General features: G+C 47.8%; 1 protein-coding gene across 2 annotated transcripts in view; it reads left to right on the top strand.

Annotated features, from left to right (window-relative positions):
• Positions 1 to 21,069, top strand: part of TCF7L1 (transcription factor 7 like 1) — a 151,238-nt gene that overhangs the window by 123,938 nt on the left and 6,231 nt on the right. For both annotated transcript variants that reach the window (XM_032880673.1, XM_032880672.1), the window contains exons 4-5: positions 7,785 to 7,868; positions 20,522 to 20,654. In XM_032880673.1, coding sequence (XP_032736564.1) covers positions 7,785 to 7,868; positions 20,522 to 20,654 — 217 coding nt within the window. The remainder of the gene's footprint in view (positions 1 to 7,784; positions 7,869 to 20,521; positions 20,655 to 21,069) is intronic.

Below are 21,069 nucleotides of genomic sequence, written 5' to 3'. Positions count from 1 at the left end.
ATCATGTGATATTGTCTTTCTCTGATTGACCTAAAATACCCCCATTTTAAAGGTGAAATGGCCAGGGCCTAGGTGGCTCAGTGGGTTAAAGCCTCTGCCATTGGCTCAGGTCATGATCTCAGGGTGCTGGGATCAAGCCCCACATCGGGCTCTCTGCTCAGCGGCGAGCCTGCTTCCTCCTCTCTCTCTGCCTGCCTCTCTGCCTGCTTGTGATCTCTGTCTGTCAAATAAGTAAATAAAATCTTAAAAAAAAAAAAAGGTGAAGTGGTCGAGGGGCACCTGGGTGGCTCAGTCTGGGGGGCATCCAACTCTTGGTTTTGGCTCAGGTCATGGGATCAAGCCTTGTGTCAGGTTCCAGGGAGTGGACTGGAGGATTCTCTCCCTCTGCCCTCTGTGTTGTCTCTTTCTCTCTTTCTCTCTCTCAAAAAATAAATAAGTCTTAAATAAAGGTGACATGATCGAGTTCCAGAGACATTAGAACAAGCCTGGAATCCTGGTCTCCCGCTTCTCACACTGTATCCTTCTACCACTGGAAACTGGCCTCTGTGAGGGGAGCCAATTTAAAAAAAAACAAAAAAAAAAACAACCTTTGGTCAAGTCTGGTATGCGGAATTGCCAGATTCTCCGAGTTGGAAAAGGAAGAGAATAGTTTAAGGCCATCCAGGAAAGAAGGGAGTTATTTGAGGGAATGGGCAGGGAATAGGTGTTTATGGGAACCCATAACCAACCCACTCTTATTTTTTAGTTTACTCTTCAGTCATGAAATATTTTTAGAGCCCCTTCGCTGCCAGTGCACAGGAGGGGCTCCAGAAATACTTGCTGACCCAAATGCTGTGACAGGTGCTTCAGAGAAAAAAAGTTGCTTTGTTGGTTTAAAACACTGCAGAAATGTGGTTCTAAATAACTTTTCCAAGGAAAATTATGTGTCCTACTACATGAAAAAGTAGCTTGTTTGAAGATATTTTGGATTTATTTCTAACAACCTATTAGCAAAACCTTAAGAAGGAACCCCGCCTTCTACACATGAGCAAAACAGAGAAGGCGACTGTGTTGGGGATATCGTGTCAGCCAGAAAACGAAGCAAATGGAGAAGCTGTTTCTCTTTAGAGGAAAAAAAAAGGGGGGGGGAATGAAAGTACACTTTGCTTTTTATCCTTCTGCTCTTGGAACTATGTTTAATCCATCATGTTTGGAAACCGGTTCTAAATGCTTTCACTTTATCTTCAGTGATTTCCTGAAACGAAACATTTGTTCTTAGTTGGGAGAGCGTTTCTGTCTCCGCACTAATGAGCCCATTGCTCAATGTTGGTAGACTTTCACCAAATTTAGATCAACTTATGTCCATTTTGACAGAAGATAGAGGATCTTAAACAGGCCTCCAGGCTCTGGCGGGGTTGGGTGTCACAGCCTCCAAGCTGCATTTCCAAATTCTTGGCAATAGTAGGCTAATTAACGTGGGAGCTCCGTTGTGTGCGTTCCACGTCTCTAAAGGATTCAGGAGGAGACTGGGCAACCCAGTGCTACAGACACGAACCTAGGCTTAGGAGGTCGGTAAGGGCTTAAGCTGAAGATGGGACAAGGTCTGCATGCATCATGAATGCTGGCTTCTGGGCAAGAAACTGGGGATGTGAACGTGACCCTTGAGGAGCTTATGGTCCAAAAGATAGACAGAATTTGCAAATGGATAACAACAACACAGCATGAAGAATGTCATGGGAACACCAAGCACAGCTGAGGCACAGAGGTGAGAGTGCTTTACCAGTGCTCTATGTGGGGAGCTGGGAAGGTGACTTTGGGACAGGGTTTTGAAGAAGGGTTTAGAGTTCCCTGCGAGTAAAGGATCTGCTGGGGAGCAGCCGAGCAGATGGCAGAGAGTTTAGTAGGAACCTGAGCGCAGTTAGTGTTGGGGGGTGGGGAGCCATGAGGGTTGAAGCTGGAAGAGGATAGGTTGGCCCCGGATTGCTGGGGAATCTGGGGGCTCTATCCCTTGACCCCACCAGCCAACCAGGAAAGAATTTTAAGCAAAGAAGAGATCTGTTGAATTAGTTGGGTTTTGTTTCAGTGTTTTGTTCCATGCCCAAAGTGGGACACAGGCTCACGACCCTGCGATGAAGGATCACGGGCTCCACTGACTGAGCCAGCCAGGCGCCCCCTGATGAGTTCGTTTTTAGAAGCTAAGCTCTTACAGAACTTAGGGAGCCATTGCAGTAGTCCTGGTGAGGAATGATTATATCCCCAACGGTGGCAGAATGGAGAGTAAAGAGAAACTGATTGTTGGTTCGCGTTTTTTATTTATAATATGACTCTTATTAAAATAACAAGATAATAATGTTAAAATAACGCGCTTTGCACTATGTCCTTGTCACTGTGTGGTGGACAGCTGTGTGTCTGCCTGTGGGCTTGGCTTTCTAGCCTGTTTTCCTAGGTGGCCACACACACCGTACAGTTTCCTAAGAGAGAGGTCTGCAAAAGTCCTCTTCTCTATTCAAGGGGGCCTGGCTTTGGGGTCCCAGCGGGTCTGTTTATCACTGGAGAGGCAGGAAAGACTGGTCTTCTAAACTGGGAGGCTGCTGCTGTGGGAGCACAAAAACCGTGAGAGGGGAAAGCTAGAGGGGAGGCCCTTCTTTCTGCCACAGGCCTGTCGCGATCATCAAGAAGTGAACGGAATTCTGTGGGTTGGGGTGTTCTCACCTGGGAAACCTTTGGTGATGACCAGTGTCCTTGCTTCCAACTGTAGCGCATGCACGCCTTCTGGGAGCCCTACTGTTGATTCTGTAACATGAAGCTTTGCTTCCTTTCTTGCCCGGCCCTGCCTAAAGGGTTTTCTGTGAGAATGTGTGAATGGGGAGAATGTGGGCGTTACCCAGAGTCCTGTAGAGTCCTGTCTGCACCACAGCAAGCTTGGGACGGGACAGATTGGGGGGGTAGGGGGATCGCTGCCTTCTGGGAGGTAGAGGGTTAATCTCCGTAGCTCATTGGCAGTTCTGCCTCTGTCCAGGGCATGCTGGGATTTCCTCCCAGCTGTTTTACATCATGAAGATTTGTATGTGGGGGAAATTCCAGGGCACAGCTGCAATTAATCTGCTGCACAGTCTTCAAGCTAAGCAGGGATCCTGTAGGACCGATCTCTGCCTCCCTGCAGGAAAGGGGGTTCTGGCTGCCCAGGGAGAGCGCCCTCCAGAGGGACCCTTCCCTGGGCCAGAGTGGAATGGAAATAGCCCGCCCAGCCAAGAAGCAGCCCTGAGGAGGGAGCAAGAAGCAGAAAGGGACCCAGAGCATAAAGATAAAAAGAGGTGCAGCCCCCTTTATAAATCTTGAAGGCAAAATAACACGGACTGCAATGCTTGATGGAGATAGCACAAAAAAGAAAACTTCTGCTCACTCTTAGGCGTGCAGAAGTAAAAATCTTAAGACACCCGTGGTTAGCATTCCACAATGCAGTGCAAGAATGAACAAGCCGCCGTGACCGAATAGGGTTTACCTGGGGAATGCAAGGGTGCTTTCGTGTAAGAAGAATCTGTCCCCGTGTATCCATGCCACAACTGAGGCAAAGAGAAACCACATGACCGTTTTTGGTAGATTGGAGACAATTTAACAACTGTTGGAGTGAAAACAAAATAAAACCAGGAACAGAACCGTCCTTCCTTCATAAGGTAAAGACAAGTTCTAAGCCATAGCCTCAGTCTACCTAACCGTGAACCGAAACAGCACCATTTACCCAAGTGTTTTCCGTGGGACCCCAGTCCCCAGAAAGAATTTCCCAGATTCAGTAAGAGCGGGCAGCTGCATCTCTGTTCTATCTCAGTCACGACATACGGTAGTGTATCAAGCAGCATGTGTAACTCGAAGGTGGTACTACTCACCATTTGGGTCTGGTTTTTTTCTTTCTGTTTCTGAGGATCCCAAGAGAGTACTTCTCCCGCAGACAACACCCCATGGGTGACAAGCATTGCTGTTGCTTGGCCATGGCTTGCCTCCATGCAACCCAGGTTCCGTGTTTTGAACTCTAGAGAGCATCCACCGTGGGGAGGGGTCCGGACCAGCTTCTCATGGGGAGGGCTGGCTTCGGGTGAGAAGCTCCAGCCAGGGAGAGTTTTATTGCCACGAAACACCGGGTGAGGCCTGACCAGGGGGGCTACTGGCCCCTTCCGCCCAGAGCCATGGTTCTGGGAAGCTCAGCTGTCCCTTCTGAGTGCTCCTTCTTCAGAATTGCAGTCCAGAGGCGATTGATAGCGAAGCAACTTCTTAGGGGGGCTCTGATGTCTTTTTATAGGTCTTCCCCCAACCCCCACCGCCCTCTGTCACTTGGTGCAAAATCTTAAGGAGCGAGCACCTGGATAGCTCAGTGGGTTAAGCCTCTGCCTTCGACTCAGGTCATGATCTCAGGGTCCTGGGATCGACTCAGGTCATGATTTCAGGGTCCTGGGATCGAGGCCCACATTGGACTCTCTTCTCAGTGGGGAGCCTGCTTTCCCCTTTCCCTCTGCCTGCCTCTCTGCCTACTTGTGATCTCTCTTTCTCTCTGTTAAGTAAATAAATAAGAAATACCTTTAAAAAGATAAACAAACCCAACCAGGTCTTTAAAAAAAAAAATCTTAAAAAGGCAGAAAAGGTTAGAATAGGGGAAGGGACACTCCTCCATTTCCCTATCCCCAGACTGAATTCTTGTGCACCTGTAACACCTACACCCCACCACACTCCCCCACCCCAAATGGCTAGAGCAGGAAGGGTGCTGGGCCGGATGTCCACTATTCCCAGAACTGCTCTCCCTACCTGTCTGCCCCATCTCTGTGGGGCCAGGCTCCGGTGGTAGATAAGGCCAAAGATCTTCCCCAACTTTGAAGCCTCCAGGTCTCAGTTAAAGCCATTGAGTGAGAGGGAACCTTGCAGAGCCAAGAGGACCGTGTGGTCTCTTCCACCCACCGGAATTCCAGGCACTGGGTAGGTAAGACACCAAGCCTGTGATGGACAGCCAAAACCAGGAGCTCTTACTAAAAGCCCTTGCTCTGAGCGTGTGTCTCTATGTACGCTTGTGCCTCGAGAGCCCCGGTTTGAAGGCAGACCCTCATGCAGCTCATAGTGTATTAGGTCCCAGCTCTTCCGCCACTCGAGCAGGGACCCCCCCGCCCCAGGGACAGTTCTGCCGCCCTAGAGGCCAGAGAAGCTGCCGCACATCCTGCCATGCACAGGACCACTCCCACCGATCTGCCCCCAGTGCCTGCAGCGTCGTGTTTGAGAAACCTACACTCATCTCCCACAGCCTGCTCTGCTTCCCAGCCCAAAAGGTCAGGGGATCGTGTTCTCTCCCAAACGAGGATTCGGGCGGATTCCTGTTTGATCTAAGCCAACGAGAAGAGTATGCAGCCCGTGTCTTAGGACTCCAGCTAGGAAACCAGATGCTGGTAGAGCTGGTGGGTTTTGGGAAGCCTTCTACTACGTTCCTTGTTGGGTGGGTTTGGGAGACTTCTCCTTAGCATGTGACACTTGCGATTGCAGTTCACCTTCAGAAAATAAACAGAAATGCTCCAGTTGTGACTGCTACGGGAACATCCCCACAGGAGAACCCTGATACGTAAACATTCATTCAGCTTTGAGGTGGCCAGCCCTGTGGGAGACAGATAGGGACAGAGAAAAATCCAGGCTGGGGTAGGGGTGGTGTTTCAAGAAGGTGATGTTATCGAAAGTGTTAGGACTTGTGTTGCAGTGAACAGTGTGGGGTTTGAAGTCGGGGAGCTCAGCGGCCACTCCCCTCGTAAAGCTGGGTTGGTCACTCACCGTGTGTTTACTTCCATTAGCGCCTCCGAAAATTTGGGACAGTCACCTCTACTTATAACAGCAGGGTTGTTGTGAAGATGAAACCAGTTTACGTGTGTGAGAATGCTTTGGGGGGCACCTGGGTGGCTCAGTCGGTCAAGCATCTGTCTTCGGCTCAGGTCATGATCTCAGGGTCTTGGGATCAAGCCCTGCGTCGGGCTTCTCGCTCAGCAGGGATCCTGCTTCTCCCTCTCCCTGTGCTCCTCAGCACCCCCCACGCTTCCCCCCCATGGGTGCACGTGTGCTATTTCTCTCAAATAAAATCTAAGAAAGAAAGGGAGAGAGATGGAGGGAGGGAGGGAGGAAGGACGGAAAGAAAGAAAGAAAATGCTTTGGAAACTGCCCACATGGCACAAATGTTATTCACTGAGGAAATGAGTTTTAACTAATGATTCCAGTATCTGTCCAGTCCTTTTAATTTGCCAGAGGCATTGAAATCCCAGTTAGTTCATCTAGAAAGTGGAGGTTCTGGGTAGGGAAAGAGATGGGTGCGGGTGGGAAGGGTCATCAGAACACAGGGACAGGATGATATTCAATATGGCCGTGGGGAAGGAGGAAGGGGCAGGTACCAGAGGGCCTGGAGTAGAGACTGGCCTTATTTTTAGGGCCCCTAAACTCCCCCCTTTTGTTCCTACTTCCCAAGCCTCCCACAGCCAGGCCTGCTTGGCCCATTCACCTGCTGTCTATGCTGCCCACTGGCCCTCTGTAGATGTGTCCTAGGGTTATTATCCTTACCCATGGATGCTGTTTTGAAAGCCCAGACCCTTCCCTCTCAGTCCATGTTTGTGGGTGATGATGAGCAGAGGGGCACACCCATCCTACTTTCTCAGTCCTGGGCACATAGCTCAAGGCCACATCACGATTTCTTTTTCCCTGGAATTGAATGACCAGAGCAAGGAATTAAAACTCAGAGACTTATTTCTGTCTCTCTCTGAAACTTCCTGGGGCCAGCATTTCTTACTGGAGGTGTAGCTTTCAAAGTAACCTCAAGAATTCTGTGAAGAGGCTGTGTAGCTGGTCACTGCCCAGAAGCACCATATCAGTGTTGACACTAAGACAACATGTGTGCTTTTGCCCCCAGCGAAGACTAGTGGTTTGCTTATGGAAATGATAGCTGCCATTCATCAAACGTCTCCCACGTGGGAAGCATTGTGTTCTGTACTTGACATTGTCCCTAAGCCTTCTAATAACCAGTAAAATTCTGGACCTAGCCTTGCCTTACAGATGAAGAAATCGAGACTCGGAGTTGTCAAGACTCTTGTCCAGGGTTGCACAAGCTACACTGGCAGAGTGAGGCCCTCAACCCGTGAGCATTAGACTCTGGACTCCAGGACCCTTCCCCTCCTCCCTGCTCATCCTTTTCCAGGCCCTCCCCAAAAACTGCCAGGCCAGGGTTGAAGAGAGGCTTTTTGTTTAAAGAAAGTGTGTGTGTGTGTGTGTGTGTGTGTGTGTGTGTGTGTGTGTAGAGGGTTTACTGTTGGGTTTGGATTAGTACAGGGTAAGGTACTGGATAGTCTTTTCAGGGTCAGGAAACGCTAGAGCTAGATGTTAAATCAGCATGATTGAGTCTGGACGGTTATTACCCATGACCCTTCAAGTGTCCGGCAGATGGTTTTTATTCCTTCACTCCCAGGATCTCCTGGAGGCCGTGTCTTAGGGAGTCTTGTGTGTGATGCTATAAGCCATGGGGATGAAGAGGGCAGGATCATCTGGGAGCCCTTGGTCCCTTGATGAGCCCTGCTTGTCCCATGACTAGAGCAAGCAGAACTTGACCCTCAGGCATGGATCTTTGGACACTTTGGTTGGTGGTAACTGTAAGCACGTGCTGTCCCTGGAGATGATCGTTTGGACGCAGACCAGCCAGGAGCTCGTGCCAGTGCAGTAAACCAACAGGAACCTCCCTGCTCACTTGGGGGTGCTAGTGAGACCCCATCTCACCAGCTACCTTGTGTTTTCTGTGCCCTGTGCAGTACCTGCAGATGAAATGGCCCCTCCTCGATGTCCCCTCCAGCGCCACGGTCAAGGACACCAGGTCACCATCCCCAGCACACTTGGTAAGTCTGTTTCCCCTTTGAGCACTGGAGGGATTCTGTCCCTCACCTCAGCCCATGGCATGGCGTCCCTTCTGCCATCCCGAAGCGGATGGGGTCTGGTAGCTTCAAGTGTGCGTGCCTCGGGGGAAGGGCTGAGCTGTCGGGGGTGGAATGGCGTCACCTGTGTGCCCCTCCACGCCTTGCACCTCAGCACATGCGCACATACCTCCCGGGATGGTGTGTGGTTAGCAATGGCGGCCCGACCCTGCCCGGATGCCCTGGTCCTTCCTGCTGCCCCCTCCACCTGGGCAGTGGTGCCATCCTTCTGCCCTACTGGAGCTCCTGCTGCCCTGCCACTTTTCCTCACAGCTGCAGGCAGCGACAGTCCAAGAGGCTTTTTTGTACAGGACGTTATAGGAGAGAATTAAGTAAAACACATGCAAACGAAAACCCCAGCAGGGCCACTGAGGCCTTTGTGCCAAGCTCTGTGGCAACTCAGGCCCCAGGGGAAGAAGATCGGGATGGACCTGGGAGAGGGGAGCAGTGGGGTCCAAGCAGGTCTCGCCTCCTCAGGGCTGGCAGGGGACTGACTTACAGAAGAGATGGACCTGGGACATTGCATTCCAAGACTTCTCTTGGGAGTTTGAGAATCCCTGGCCTTAAGACCCACACAGCCTTGCAAGCTAACTGGTGTTATGCACTGTACAGTGAGCCTCAGGGTCTTAGAGGGTGCAGCTAGAAGGAAACCCACTGGCATGACCTATGCATTTTACAGACAAGGAGACCTGGGAAAAGATGGTCTTATTTAAAACATTGTTATGGGGCACCTGGGTGGCTCAGTTGGTTAAGCGTCTGCCTTCAGCTCAGGTCCTGATCTCAGGGTTCTGGGATCCAGTCCTGTGTCAAGCTCCCCACTTAGTGGGGAGTCTGTTTCTCCCGCTGCCGCTCCCTCTGCTTGCGCTCCCTTGCTCTCTCTCTGGCAAATAAATAAATAACATCTTTTTAAAAATATAAATAAAATAAAACATTGTTATGGAAAATTTCACCTGTTTCCTTTACCCATACTCCCCCTTCTACTACACTGGGTTGTTTTAAAGTAAATTGCAGGCGTATCATTTCATCTCATTCAGGACATTTTAATACCCTGACAGCCCTTTTTCATTAAAAGCTTCAAATCTGGTTGAGGAGAAAGAAGATACATGGAGCCCATATGATTTGCAGTAATCGTGAGAGCAGCTCACAGAGGCAGAGACCTTGGAGGTTTATAAAGGATGTCTTATGTGGTTCTCAGGTGATGGTCACTGCTGTCCACTGGGGAGGTGAGTGGGGAGAGGTGTTTCCCACCCTCTACAGGAGAGACCAGTGATTGTAGGGAACAGTGCATTCTAGCCAGCCGTCCAGTGTGGGCTGCGCCTGAGAGGCTCTGTGGCCGCTCACCAAGGCTGAACAGCCCCAGGAATAGGCCAGGGGGGTGTCTCTGGTCCCCCAGAGACCCATTTGGGATGGCCAAGTGCAAGGTCCCGATGCCCCCTAGCGGTCAGTCATGGTGGAGTACATGGCGTCCCACGTCCACCCTGCCACAGACCTGGCCAGTCCCCTCCCAGCACAGCTCGCTCGCTCTCTCTCTCTTTCTCTAACAATTTCAAACCTTTGCTCACTCCTCCACCCATCCTTCGGCCTCCCCCAGCCCACTCCAGTGGACCCTAACATGCAGGACCCTCCCTCCTTTCCTCCCCCGCCGTACTGTCTCTGTGCATATTGTCTAAAATCTCCATCTACTTTTCAAGGAAGTGAGTTCTCTTTCATAGTAGCATGGGTACCCATTGAGCTTCCCACCCTTTCTGTTGCCCAAAGCCCTCCATCTCTGAAAAATAAAATAAAAACCCTGTGTCCCGCCCTCTTCCTGTTGCGAGCATTTTCATACTTCACTGGCAGTGTTCACTCCTGGCTTCTCCCGCAAGAGCCAGACCCCCACCTCCATCCCCATCCCCTTCATTCTGCCGGTCCCCTGAAGCCTGGCTCAGCTCAGCCACTGGCATCAGTCAGTGTCTACAGCCCTCTGCTTCCTGGACTCCTCCTCTCCCCTCTCCAGGAGACTGGACCCAGAGATTCTAAAAGTTCTTTGCCCTCTCTAAGCCTCCATTCTCTTTCTAGGCTCTTTTCCTTAAATAAATTAAGGTACCTGTTCTCACTTACGATCTCCCGTGTGAGTGACATAAAGATACACGAAATCCCTAAACTCTCAACAGTGGTCCTTGCCTGTAGCTGCGGCAGCCAAGCAAATATATCCATGGACATATGGATGGATTATACAATATATACAACCATGGATGGACGGATTTGTCCGTTGCAGACGTGCTGTGTGGACACTAATTCAATGTGGGGTGCAGCAGGGGCTCCTCACTTTGTCAGAGTGGAGAAGCGTGAACAGTTTGACACACTACAGTGTAGGTAACAAAATGGCTCGTTTTCTAGCAAGTTGTATATTATCACACTGTATATTCTAAAATAGAAAAACAGAGGGGCACCCGGCTGGCTTAGTCAGTGGAGTATGTGACTCCTGATCTTGGGGTTGTAAGTTTGAGCCCCAAGAGATTCTTTAAAATCTTAAAAATAAAACAAAACAGAGGGACACTTGGATGGCTCAGGTAGTGATCCCATCGGCCTCCCTGCTCAGCAGGGAGTCTGCCTCTCCTTCTCCCTCGCTCCTCCCCCTGCTTAGGCGCACGCTCTCTATCTCTCTCTCAATAAAATCTTTTTTTTTTTTTAAATTTTATTTATTTATTTGAGAGAGAGACACAGCAAGAGAGGGAACACAAGCAGGGGGAGGGGGAGAGGGGGAAGCAGGCTCCCCGTTGAACAGAGAGCCTGATTCGGGACTCTGGGATCATGACCTGAGCCAAAGGCAGACGCTTAATGAACCACCCAGGCGCCCCTCAATAAATAAAATCTTAGAAAAGAAAAGCAGAAACAGGCCTCGAAAGCTTTAAGAAACATTTATGGGGGGAGACCTTAACGTTAACTTGGAATGCTACAGATTGGGAGAAGACCTCCATTCTCGGTTTTCCTGCCAGAGCATCTCATTCCGATTCTGAGATACATGTGTGTGTAGGAGCAAAGCCTGACACACCTGGGGAGCACCGTCTCTGTGTTGGAGGATGTTAACTCCATGGGTTTGAATCCCAGCTCTCCCTTTTCCTATTGGTGCAGCTCTAGCGAAGTCACTGCTTTTTGCATTGCTTTGGTTTCCTTGTCTGTAAAATGGGAATCAGAAGAGGGCTTGACCTCAAGAGTGGTGTGCAAATGAGCCAATGCGTTGTGAGGATTTTAGAATTGCGCCTGCCATGGGGTGAGCCCTCCATGACCATGAGCTCCCTGCTGTTGCCTGTCACCACTGCTACTCTTTTGAAGATGAGAGCGATTAAAATACTGTTTAATTCGCTGACTGAGAGGTGGTGAGGGCCTGCATTAGGGTCCAGTTCAAGTGGACAGATCGCGAAGATAATAGATGAGGAGTCCGTAGACTCTCATCATCTGCTCTGCCAAGGATATGATTTACTAGGTCTGGGGTACAGTTGGTATCTTTGTTTTTTTAAGATCCCCAGGAGATTCTAAGGGGCAGACAGAATGGAGAATCATTGCACGAATTGTAAATCAGAGGCAAACGGGGAGAAGGAGCTCGAGACGATTCCAGTTCACTAGGTGCTCGCTTCTCGAGGCTGGAGCTGCGAGCTGGGCTTGGAGGTGTTCAGAGGTCTGGACACTGGCGCTTTTATTAGAAAACTGAAAACTGAAAAAAAATTAGGAGGTTTCATTTAGAAGCACAAGCAAAATATTTTAAGATGAGGTTTGCCCTGGGCGAAGGACAAACAAAGGAAACAGCCTGCATACTTGGCAGAGATGGAGTGAGTCATGTCAGAGCTACCTGTCAAGGAAATGTATATAAACAAGCCGTAACTGGGCCAGGTAGGGATGGAGTTAAGTGTTCTTACGACTTGGATTTTATGCTTTAAAAACAAGCTTTAAAAAACAGAATGGCTCTGATATTTTATATGTAGCGACTTGTAATATCTGTTCACTATAATCTCCTTACATCTAGACTGATATCAGATCCCTCACTGGGGCCCCCGTGTGCCTGGCCCCCGTCTTTCCCTCCTCTCTCCTTGGAGCACTGTGCGCTGTACACGAAACCAGTATATGTGCTTCTAGAACATAACCAACTTGAAGACAGGAATCCTGTCTGCCCTGCTCACGTTCGTTTACCCCGCCCCGTTAGAACGCCTAACACAGAGAAGGTGCTTGGGGAACCTCTGTGAATCAAGGGAAGAATGACCCCTCAGGAGAAAGGTGTTAGTCCTTGTAAGCCCCTCTCTTCCTCTTGCTCCAGTCCCTCTCCTCCTATAGGGCTTTTTTTTTTTTTTTAAACTAAGCCTTTTTCGAAACCTGAAGGTAGGGCTTGTGCTATGGAGAACACTTGGGAAGACGCCAAAGTGCACAGAAAAAGACCTCTAATCCCACAGCCTGCACACGCTTTGTGATACCTGCTCCTATAAGGTGCTCTCTAGGAGGTGAGCAGAACGCTTCCTTTAAAGAGTAAACACCCCGTTTTGCTGTTGAACATCGGGCCACTCTTGGAAGCAACTTGCCAAGCCTCATGTCCTCCCAGAGGGCCACCTTGCTGCTCAGCTTTTCGGCTTTGCTGAGCATACCGCCTCTCAATTTCAAACATTTATTGAGGTTTCCCTTTTAAAATCATGCCTCATCTCTCCATCTTCTCCACAGCATACCTGCTGTGGGCCCAAGCACTTCAAAACTCCTCCCGCAGCCTGCCGCTGCCCTGTCTGCCTCCAGTACTGATTTCGGTTCTTACTACCCAGTGTTAACTTTTTATTTTGACATAATTTTTCACCTTATAGAAGAATTACAAGAATAATACAAGGAACCTCCCATATGCTCTTCATCCAGATTCGGAAATTTTGCCCTATGCTTCCCTCCGCCCCCGTATATATATTTGTGTATAAACACTTACATATATGTATGGGGTTTTTAAAAATAATTTGAGAGTCAGTTGGAGACATTATACCCCTTTACCCCTGAGTACTTTGGCTATATTTCCTAACGATGAAATTTCCTAACGATGAAATTTCCTAACAATGACCACAGTACAGTTATCAAAATCAAGAAATGAACATTTCATATTCCTCTCTAATATATATTTAGAATTTGGGCAAATGTCCCTGTGTCCTTATGGCCATGTGCTTCTCCCTGGCCAGAGCTCAAGCCAGGATCACACACGACATTTACTTGCCATGTCCCTCGTCTTCTTTGCTGTAGCAGAGTTCCTCAGCCATTGTCTTTCCCGACCTTGACATTTTTTGAGACCCACAGAGCAGCTGTTTTATAGACTGTTCCTCTGCTTGGGTTTGTTTGTTTCCTTGTGGTTGGACTCCGGTCATGTGTTTTTGGCAAGAACTCTAATGCACTGAGGCCGTGTCCTTCTGAGAGCCTCACACTGGGAGGCAGGTCCACGGTGTCCATTTGCCCCCATTGCGATGTCAGCTTCAGTCATTCAGTTAAGGTGGCGCCCGCCGTGTGTTTCCACCATGACGTTGCTCCTTGCTTGTACCTAATAAGCGCTGTCTCTGGGGAGAGGCTTTGAAGCCATATAGGTGTCCTGGTTTTCATCAAACCTTGATGATGACCTGCCTCCATCCCCTTGTTAGTTTCTGCTACTGAGAATTTAGCTTTGGGGAATTCTTCCTCCTCTCTTCCCGCTCATGAATCTTGCTGTAGAGCAGAATGGACATGGTGGCAAGCCCAATCCATGGATTAATGACCCTCATGGAAAAGATGACAACGGATAGAGGACAGAAACCAAAACACCAGTCCACAAATAAGTGTTCCTGACAAAGAGACCAAGTCGATGGACACAATAAAAGGCAATAAATAAAAGGAGTGAAACTCAGCTTTAAAAACACACACTTGAATTCATAGATTGGAAGAGCTCACCCGAATTCTAGAAAAGAAATGAAAATTGGCGTTCACCTATGCCCATCCTGAAGATTTGAATTGCGAGGGTTTAAGCGTTTTGTTTTGTTTTTTTCCTACAAGCATTTATGTGGGAAGAAAAGGAAACATTTATCCCAAGAATTTTATACGCAGCCCCGTTTACAAGGACCTCAAAAATTCGGCACTGCTTACAAGGACCTGAAACACATTCCAGTTCCTCAAACATTGCGCTCTCACCGGTTGCATGGCTTTGTCTTTACGTCTTCTGTGTATTCCTACTGATGAAGAGCTCAGAAAGCATTTAATACAGTAATAGAGACCCTTCTGTCCTCATTTTCTTCTCTCCGTTCCAGTCCACTGGCCTCCTTGGGGCTCCTCAGACATGCCAAGCACACTGCCCATCTATCAGCCACACTCCCACAGCCACACTCTGGTGTTCCTTCTGCCAAAATGCTCCTCCCTCACCTGTCTGCAGGTCCCGCCCCCCACTTCCCTCAGGTGTTTATTCAAAAGTCATGTTCTCCTCAAGACTTTCCCTGTTCAACCCGGGTCATAACCCCCACTGCCCTTGGCCCTGACTTAGTGTTTCTCCTTAGCATTTCTCAATATCTGTGTTTTATTTTTAGTTGTGCTTATTGTCCATCTCTCCAGTTAGAACATGGGTACCATGAGAATAGGAATTTGTGTCTAAATAGTTGGGTCTAGTGCATTCACAAGGCCTGGAACTGTACCTGGCATAGGGCAGCTACAACAGAAATACTTGCTCCTGCCCCCTCCCACCCCGCCACAGGGAAACAAGAAAGGAATTTATTGGGTCGCTATTACTGTTGGGATTGGTGTTTTCTGTAGGGCCAGTCAGCAATTCATTTCATGTTATCAGAGACCCAGATTCTTTCCGTCTCTGCCCGGTAGGCCTCCAGTCCTTGGGCTGCCCAACTCAGTGCCTGCTGTGTAGACAGTCTTCACAAACATTTATCCGATAAATAAAAGCATGGATTTCCATTTCTCTCAGCAGAGGAAAATTCTGTAGAGGAAACCTACACTCAGACTTCCTTTCCTTAATGAGATAGAGTGGCAAAGAGCATATGTGTTGTCTTTCAAGTAGTAGTTATTAGAGAGGTGTGTGTGTGTGTGTGTGTGTGTGTGTGTGTGTGTGTTGTGTCCATACAGAGAGAGAAGTGAGGTCCACCAACTCAAATTAGGTTCCTATATGGCCCTGGTTCTATTATATGTAAATCTTTCAATCTTATTTTTTGCACTACCAACTGGCCATCTCCTTCTAATATTTTACTAATTTTAAGGAAGACATGGGAGTAATTTAGAGACAGGTGTCCAGAAAATAGGAGTCCGGAGACTGTGGCCAATGAGGGACACATAGAGAAGATCTCAGAGAACAAGGTATTTCTCTTCCCACACTTGATGAGCTCTCATTTGGTAGAGGAAATATTTATTTACGTGATATGCCGAGGTATAGGGATAGGAAAGAATCGTGGAAGTAACGTGAGGAAGGATCTCCTAGCACCTGTGGTGGGACACATGCAAAGAAAGTTGTTCTCTGTCCAAGCTTGAGCAGTGAGTCCAATTGGTTATCTCTGAAAAGCTGTGCAGACACAAGATGTTCCATTGAGGGCAAGGGTTGAGGGTAAAAACACTGTCCCTTGTGTCTTAATCTAAAGTCACCAGGAAGAAGTTCATTTTTGAGGTATGGAACATGAGGGTATCCGTGGCAGGCACTTCCCCTACTTGCTGGTGTTCAGCAAAGGGCAGGTCACCTGAGCTCAGCCACTTGGATTTACACATGACTGACTTTTAACTAAAATATCCCGTAAGGAAATATACAAGTAGCTTCAAAGATTCCTGCCATATCCTTAGATTGAAAATACTACTGCTTAAAAAGCCCAGACCAACCAGCCAGCCAGCCAACCAAACAGGGCAGAACCGATACTTTTTATCGATTAAGTTCTATGACCAAGAAAGTTTGGAGACCCCCTCCCCCCACCCTGGCCTAAGTCACCATCTGTCACAGACAGAATCAGAGTGACACTGAACATTGCAGCTGGGGCTGCAGTCCTTGGAACTGCCGGTCCTTGGAAATCCTCCTTCTCGGCTGTTGAGTATTCTCAGCAGATAGCCCTGCTTTGGGAGAAACAGATCCCCTTCCTGCTCCCACAGAGAAGATCGCCTCCAGCAGTAAACAGACAAATGGATGTAGAAAGAACAGATTTCTTAAATGTATAAAATCAGATACAGTCAGTAGCCCAGAGGAGTGCTCAGTGTCTTCCCTGGGCAGTCTGTTGGCGCATCTATGGCTGCTTTGTCAGTGGTCCCACAAACTGAAGGCTCATCTTTGCCTGATCTACAAAACCTTACCCTTCTGCTCTCTGAAATCAGGGTCAGGAAGAAAAGAGAATAGTGCGTGACCAGTAGGAGCCAGGAGGCTCTTGTGGAGGCTTCCAGCAAGTTCCTTAGAGGAGCAGCTGGAGGAGAGGGGCCTTGAGGAGAGATGACTTCTCCGTCCATGTTGGAATTGTATGGTGCTAGCTTTACTTTGACCTTGAATTTAAGTCCTCGATGGTAGAAGACGAGGCATTGCTTCCTCGAGGACAAGGAATTTAAAGAAGAATTTTCACCTGGACCAACTCTAGTAACAGACTAAAACATTTGAGAAGCACTTGAATTGGAAAAAAGTTGGGTCTGCATTGACTGCAGAAGGATTCAGGCCTGAGATGGCTCTGAAAAGCTCTCCAGATAAATCTGGACTTGGCTGCGGTGCTGAGCGAACCCCATGCAGCACCCATGCACGTTGTTCTGGGGTTTTCCGCTGAGAGGGGTAGAATGGTTCCCAGCCTTCCTACCCTTGGCCTGCGTGTGCTGTAGACATCCTGCTCCTGCGGGCTCCTGAGGAGAGGAAAAAGCAGAAACTTTTACTGGAATGGTAGCCACCAAGGAGGGCCTACCCTGGGTCAGCTCCAAAGAAAGCAGTTCTCAATTATCCATCCCAGAGGCTGCCTCTTCCCAGACTGACCTAGGAAGAGTTTACCCTCCTCTCTCTTTCTGTGAACCCACCACCTCCCAGTCCATTTTCTAGACAATGATGCCACCTAATGGGAACCAAGAATAACTCACAGAGCATTTAAGTGTGGATACATACACTTTTTCATATAACTCACATTTCCCTGCCTTGTACTTTGCTACCTATTCAGTGCATGTGCCAGCTTCTGACGAGGCCAGACTCAACAGCACATGGGCAGTCAGGATCTCATAATATTATGAAGTATTTTTAGGGAGCTATAGATACATATATTAAAGAATCACATTGTACACTTCAAATATATTACAATTTTATTTGTCAGTTATACCTCAGTAAAGCTGAAAAATGGCACCTGGGTGGCTCAGTCAGTTAAGCATCTGCCTTTGGCTTAGGTCATGATCTCAGGGTTCTGGGGTCGAACCCCCATGTCAGGCTCTGCTCAGTAGGTTGTCTGCTTCTCCCTCTCCCTCTGTGCTCTCTCTCTTGCTTTCTCTCAAGTAAATAAAAGATAAAAAATCTTTAAAAAAAAAAAGCTGAGGGTCACCTGGGTGGCTCAGCTCAGGTCATGATCCCAGGGTACTGGGATCAAGCCCCGAGTCTGGCTCCCTGCTCAATGGGAAGCCTGCTTCTCCCTCTCCCACTCCCCCTTCTTGTGTGAGTGCTCTCTCTTTCTCTCTGTCAAATAAATAAGATTAAAAAAATTTTTTTTTAATTTAAAAAGCTGAAAAATGTTAATTTAATAAAAGATGGCCGTAAATGATGTTACTCGATGTAAGTAAAAAACCATATCTACAAGAAGTAGAAATGAATGGAGATATACCAAAATGAGAGTAGGGGCTGGGTTAGGCTACTGTGATTGTGTTTTCTTTTCTCTCTCTAAGATTTTATTTATTTATTTTAGAGAGAGCACAAGCAAGGGCAAGAGCAGAGAGAGAAAGGAGAGGGAGGGGGAAAGAATCTCAAGTAGACTCACACAGAGCATGGAGCCTGACGCGCAGCTCAGTCTCTTAACCAACTGAGCCACCAAAGTGCCCCTGATTGTGTTTTCTAAATGCTTTATAATAGTTTGTATTTCTTTCTTTTGTATCCATCATAAGTATACTTTTAAATATAGACAATAATTAAAGCTATAAAATACAGAAATAGAAACAAGAAAAACAAAGTCACCCCTTGTTCCCCCCCTCAGACATACCTACTGTTTACATTTTGGTGTGCTTCTAGTCTTTTTTTTAAACACAGAGTTTTATGTATTTTTTTAAAACTGTAATCATTCTGGGGGCTTCTGGGTGGCTCAGTTGGTTAAGGATCTGACTCTTGATTTCGACTTAGGTCATGATCTCAGGGTCGTGAGATTGAGCCCCACATTGGGCTTCTGCACTCACCAGAGCCTGCTTCTCCCTCTCCCTCTGCGCCTCCCTCTCCCTCTGTTCCTCTCCCAACTCACTCACTCTCTTTCTCACACAAATATGTAAAATCTTTAAAAAAAAAAATTGTGATCATTCTGTGTAATTCTTTTATCATTTATTATCACTTTAGTAATCTGTTGCTTTTATGATACTAAAAATCATCCTTTAGACAAAGCTGTTTCCTGGAAACTGAAATGCATCATTTTAGATACATTAGGTTCCAAGAAATCTGACCTTAAAATAATTTTTATACTCTTACTTGCGCTATATGTGCATGTACATGGAGACACCTTCAAAAGCCAGTAAGAAAAGAGGTGAAAAAATAAAAAGAAAATAATTGAAGAGTTTGTAGACAGTGTCAAAGGAGCCCACTGTGGTTGGGCCGTGATAGGAAGTTCTTCAAGCCATTCCCGCAGCCCCTGGTCATGTGCTGGCGCCACCTAGTGGTTATGGTTATGAACAGTCTGAAATCTCTGCCTCCCATCCGCGGGTCTGGGAGCTGGACTCCTGGTTGGGGACCTTGTCCAGTACCCCCTGCCTCTTGTCTGTGCTTAGCCTACTGGAAATAGAGCAAGAATACCATCAGCATGGGTACATAGATGTACAGATTGGATTTCGCATTATGAGTACCAAATGGGCACCGTGACAAAGAAAAAAGGGCTCCAAGAAACTATGAAACGAAAAATTCAAATGGGAAGACAGCAGTTTAGAATTCTAGCCCTTGGACTGCCTCCAAGTCATTATCCATCTTGCAGATATCTTTAGAGCAAATCTCTTCTCCACTTGTAACTCATTTACCTTATTATGCAAAGAAAAAAAAATTGTATGTCAGCTCTTTCTGACAGATATGTTTTGATTGGGCTCTTGGGCACACATAGATAGTACCAGAGAAAACACTCTGGTTTGTTAGACCCGTAAAGAGCTATACGAATCCAGTTCGCCATTAATTAGCTGTATGACCTGGGTTAAGCCACTTAATCTTTCTGAGCTCAGTTTGCTCATCCCTCAAATGGGAATAATCATGACTTCTTCGCTAAGTTATAATGAGATGTATTGCCTAGCGCTATGCTTGTAGTGGGGTGTTCAGTAAACTGTAGCTCTTTTGGGGCACCTGGGTGGCTTAGTCAGTTAAATGGCTGCCTTCAGCTCAACTCATGTTCTCAGGGTCCTGGAATTGAGTCCCTTGCTGGGCTCCCTGCTCAACCAGGAGTCAACTTCTCCCTCTCCCTCTGCCTGTCCCCCCTGCCTGTGCATTAATTCTCCCTCTCTCTCATATAGATAAAATCTTTTTTTAAAAATTGTAGTTCTTTTTATAATAAAACTCCTTATTGTTGGGGCACCTGAGTGGCTCAGTTGTTAAGTGTCTGCCTTTGGCTCGGGTCATGGTCCCAGGGTCCTGGGATCGAGCCCTGCATCGGGCTCCCTGCTCAATGGGAGCCTGCCTCTCCATCTCCCACTCCCCCTGCTTGTGTTCCCTCTCTTGCTGTGTCTCTGTCTGATAAGTAAATAAAATCTTAAGAAAAAGAACTCCTTATTGTTAAGTCAGATGATATTAAAACAATTTAATCCAGTTCACCAGTGCTAGGACACACAGGTTTTTCCCACTTTAATATCTGAAATCATGATGTGTCAGTGGCATGCCAGTGTTTTTTTCCTTCTTACCAGTTCTATAAAACAATGGTCTTTACATTTGCTGGTGTTTAAAGGAAGTGTGGTAATTAGGTTAGCAGTGTTTGAAGAACTACAGAGAGACCTTTTCTAAGTGCTCTTGGATTGTGTCTGTAAAGCTGAACATGACAGCTGGTTCCATGAGGTCTGACGAGGACAATTCCCCCCTGGTCTGTTCCCAGTCTCAAACCTGAACTTGTGAGCTACTATTTCTGTGAAATCTGTTTGGAAAGGGTGTGTTGGACCTTTTAAACCACACAGAGATTACAGAGAGCACAGTTGATAACTCAGTGCCCTGGGGCATTTAGCACCACACAGCACACACGAAATGTTTGTTATTTTGAAGAAGGGATGTTGAGGGGGTGGGTGTCACCCTCCTCTAATTCTGTTGGTTCTTTCGGTGCTGTGTAGACTGCTCTTTTCTCTCCGGGGCTGTCTGTGGGCTAGATGGTGTGTTGCGTGGAAAATACCTGGCATGTATTGAACACAGTAAATAATAGCAGATTGGGCTCTCTGTCTCCCTGGCAACTGTGCCTAGTCTTTTTCTCTCTGTCTTTCAGTCTAATAAAGTTCCTGTTGTTCAGCCCCCACATCACATGCACCCGTTGACGCCCCTCATCACCTACAGCAACGACCACTTCCCCCCCGGCTCCCCTCCCACGCACCTCTCCCCAGAGATCGACCCAAAGACAGGTGAGTCACCCAGTGCTCAGGCTGGCCCCCATGCAGGGCTCCAGTGGGCAGGCTTGTCTTCACGGCCCTGGAATCAGGCAGCCCTGGGTCCAGGTCATGTGACTAACTCCCGGGAGCCCATAACCTTACCCCCTAACGTTAGCCTTTTCCGATTTTTCATCTGTGTTTCCTGTGTCCCTTTCATACCATAGAGGCATTGTGAGGATAAAAGGGAATCCCATGAGGCCATGCGCAGGCCTGGTTCCACAGTGAGAATCTCTTAATACTTTGGGGGTGCCATGAGCTGGAAGTGGGGGTAAATCTTCTGTGTTGACCTTGAAGTCTGTCCCCAGCTGTGGGCTGTGCTTCCCTTAACCAAGACCTTTGCCTTACTGAACATTTTTAAAACGTAACCAGTCGAGCCTGACTTCTGAGT

This window comes from Lontra canadensis, unplaced genomic scaffold (assembly GCF_010015895.1).
Source record: "Lontra canadensis isolate GAN:19392208 unplaced genomic scaffold, GSC_riverotter_1.0 scaffold71, whole genome shotgun sequence".
Taxonomy (NCBI): domain Eukaryota; kingdom Metazoa; phylum Chordata; class Mammalia; order Carnivora; family Mustelidae; genus Lontra; species Lontra canadensis.
The sequence above is the reverse complement of the archived record's forward strand: the minus strand, read 5'-3'. Positions and strand labels throughout refer to the sequence as shown.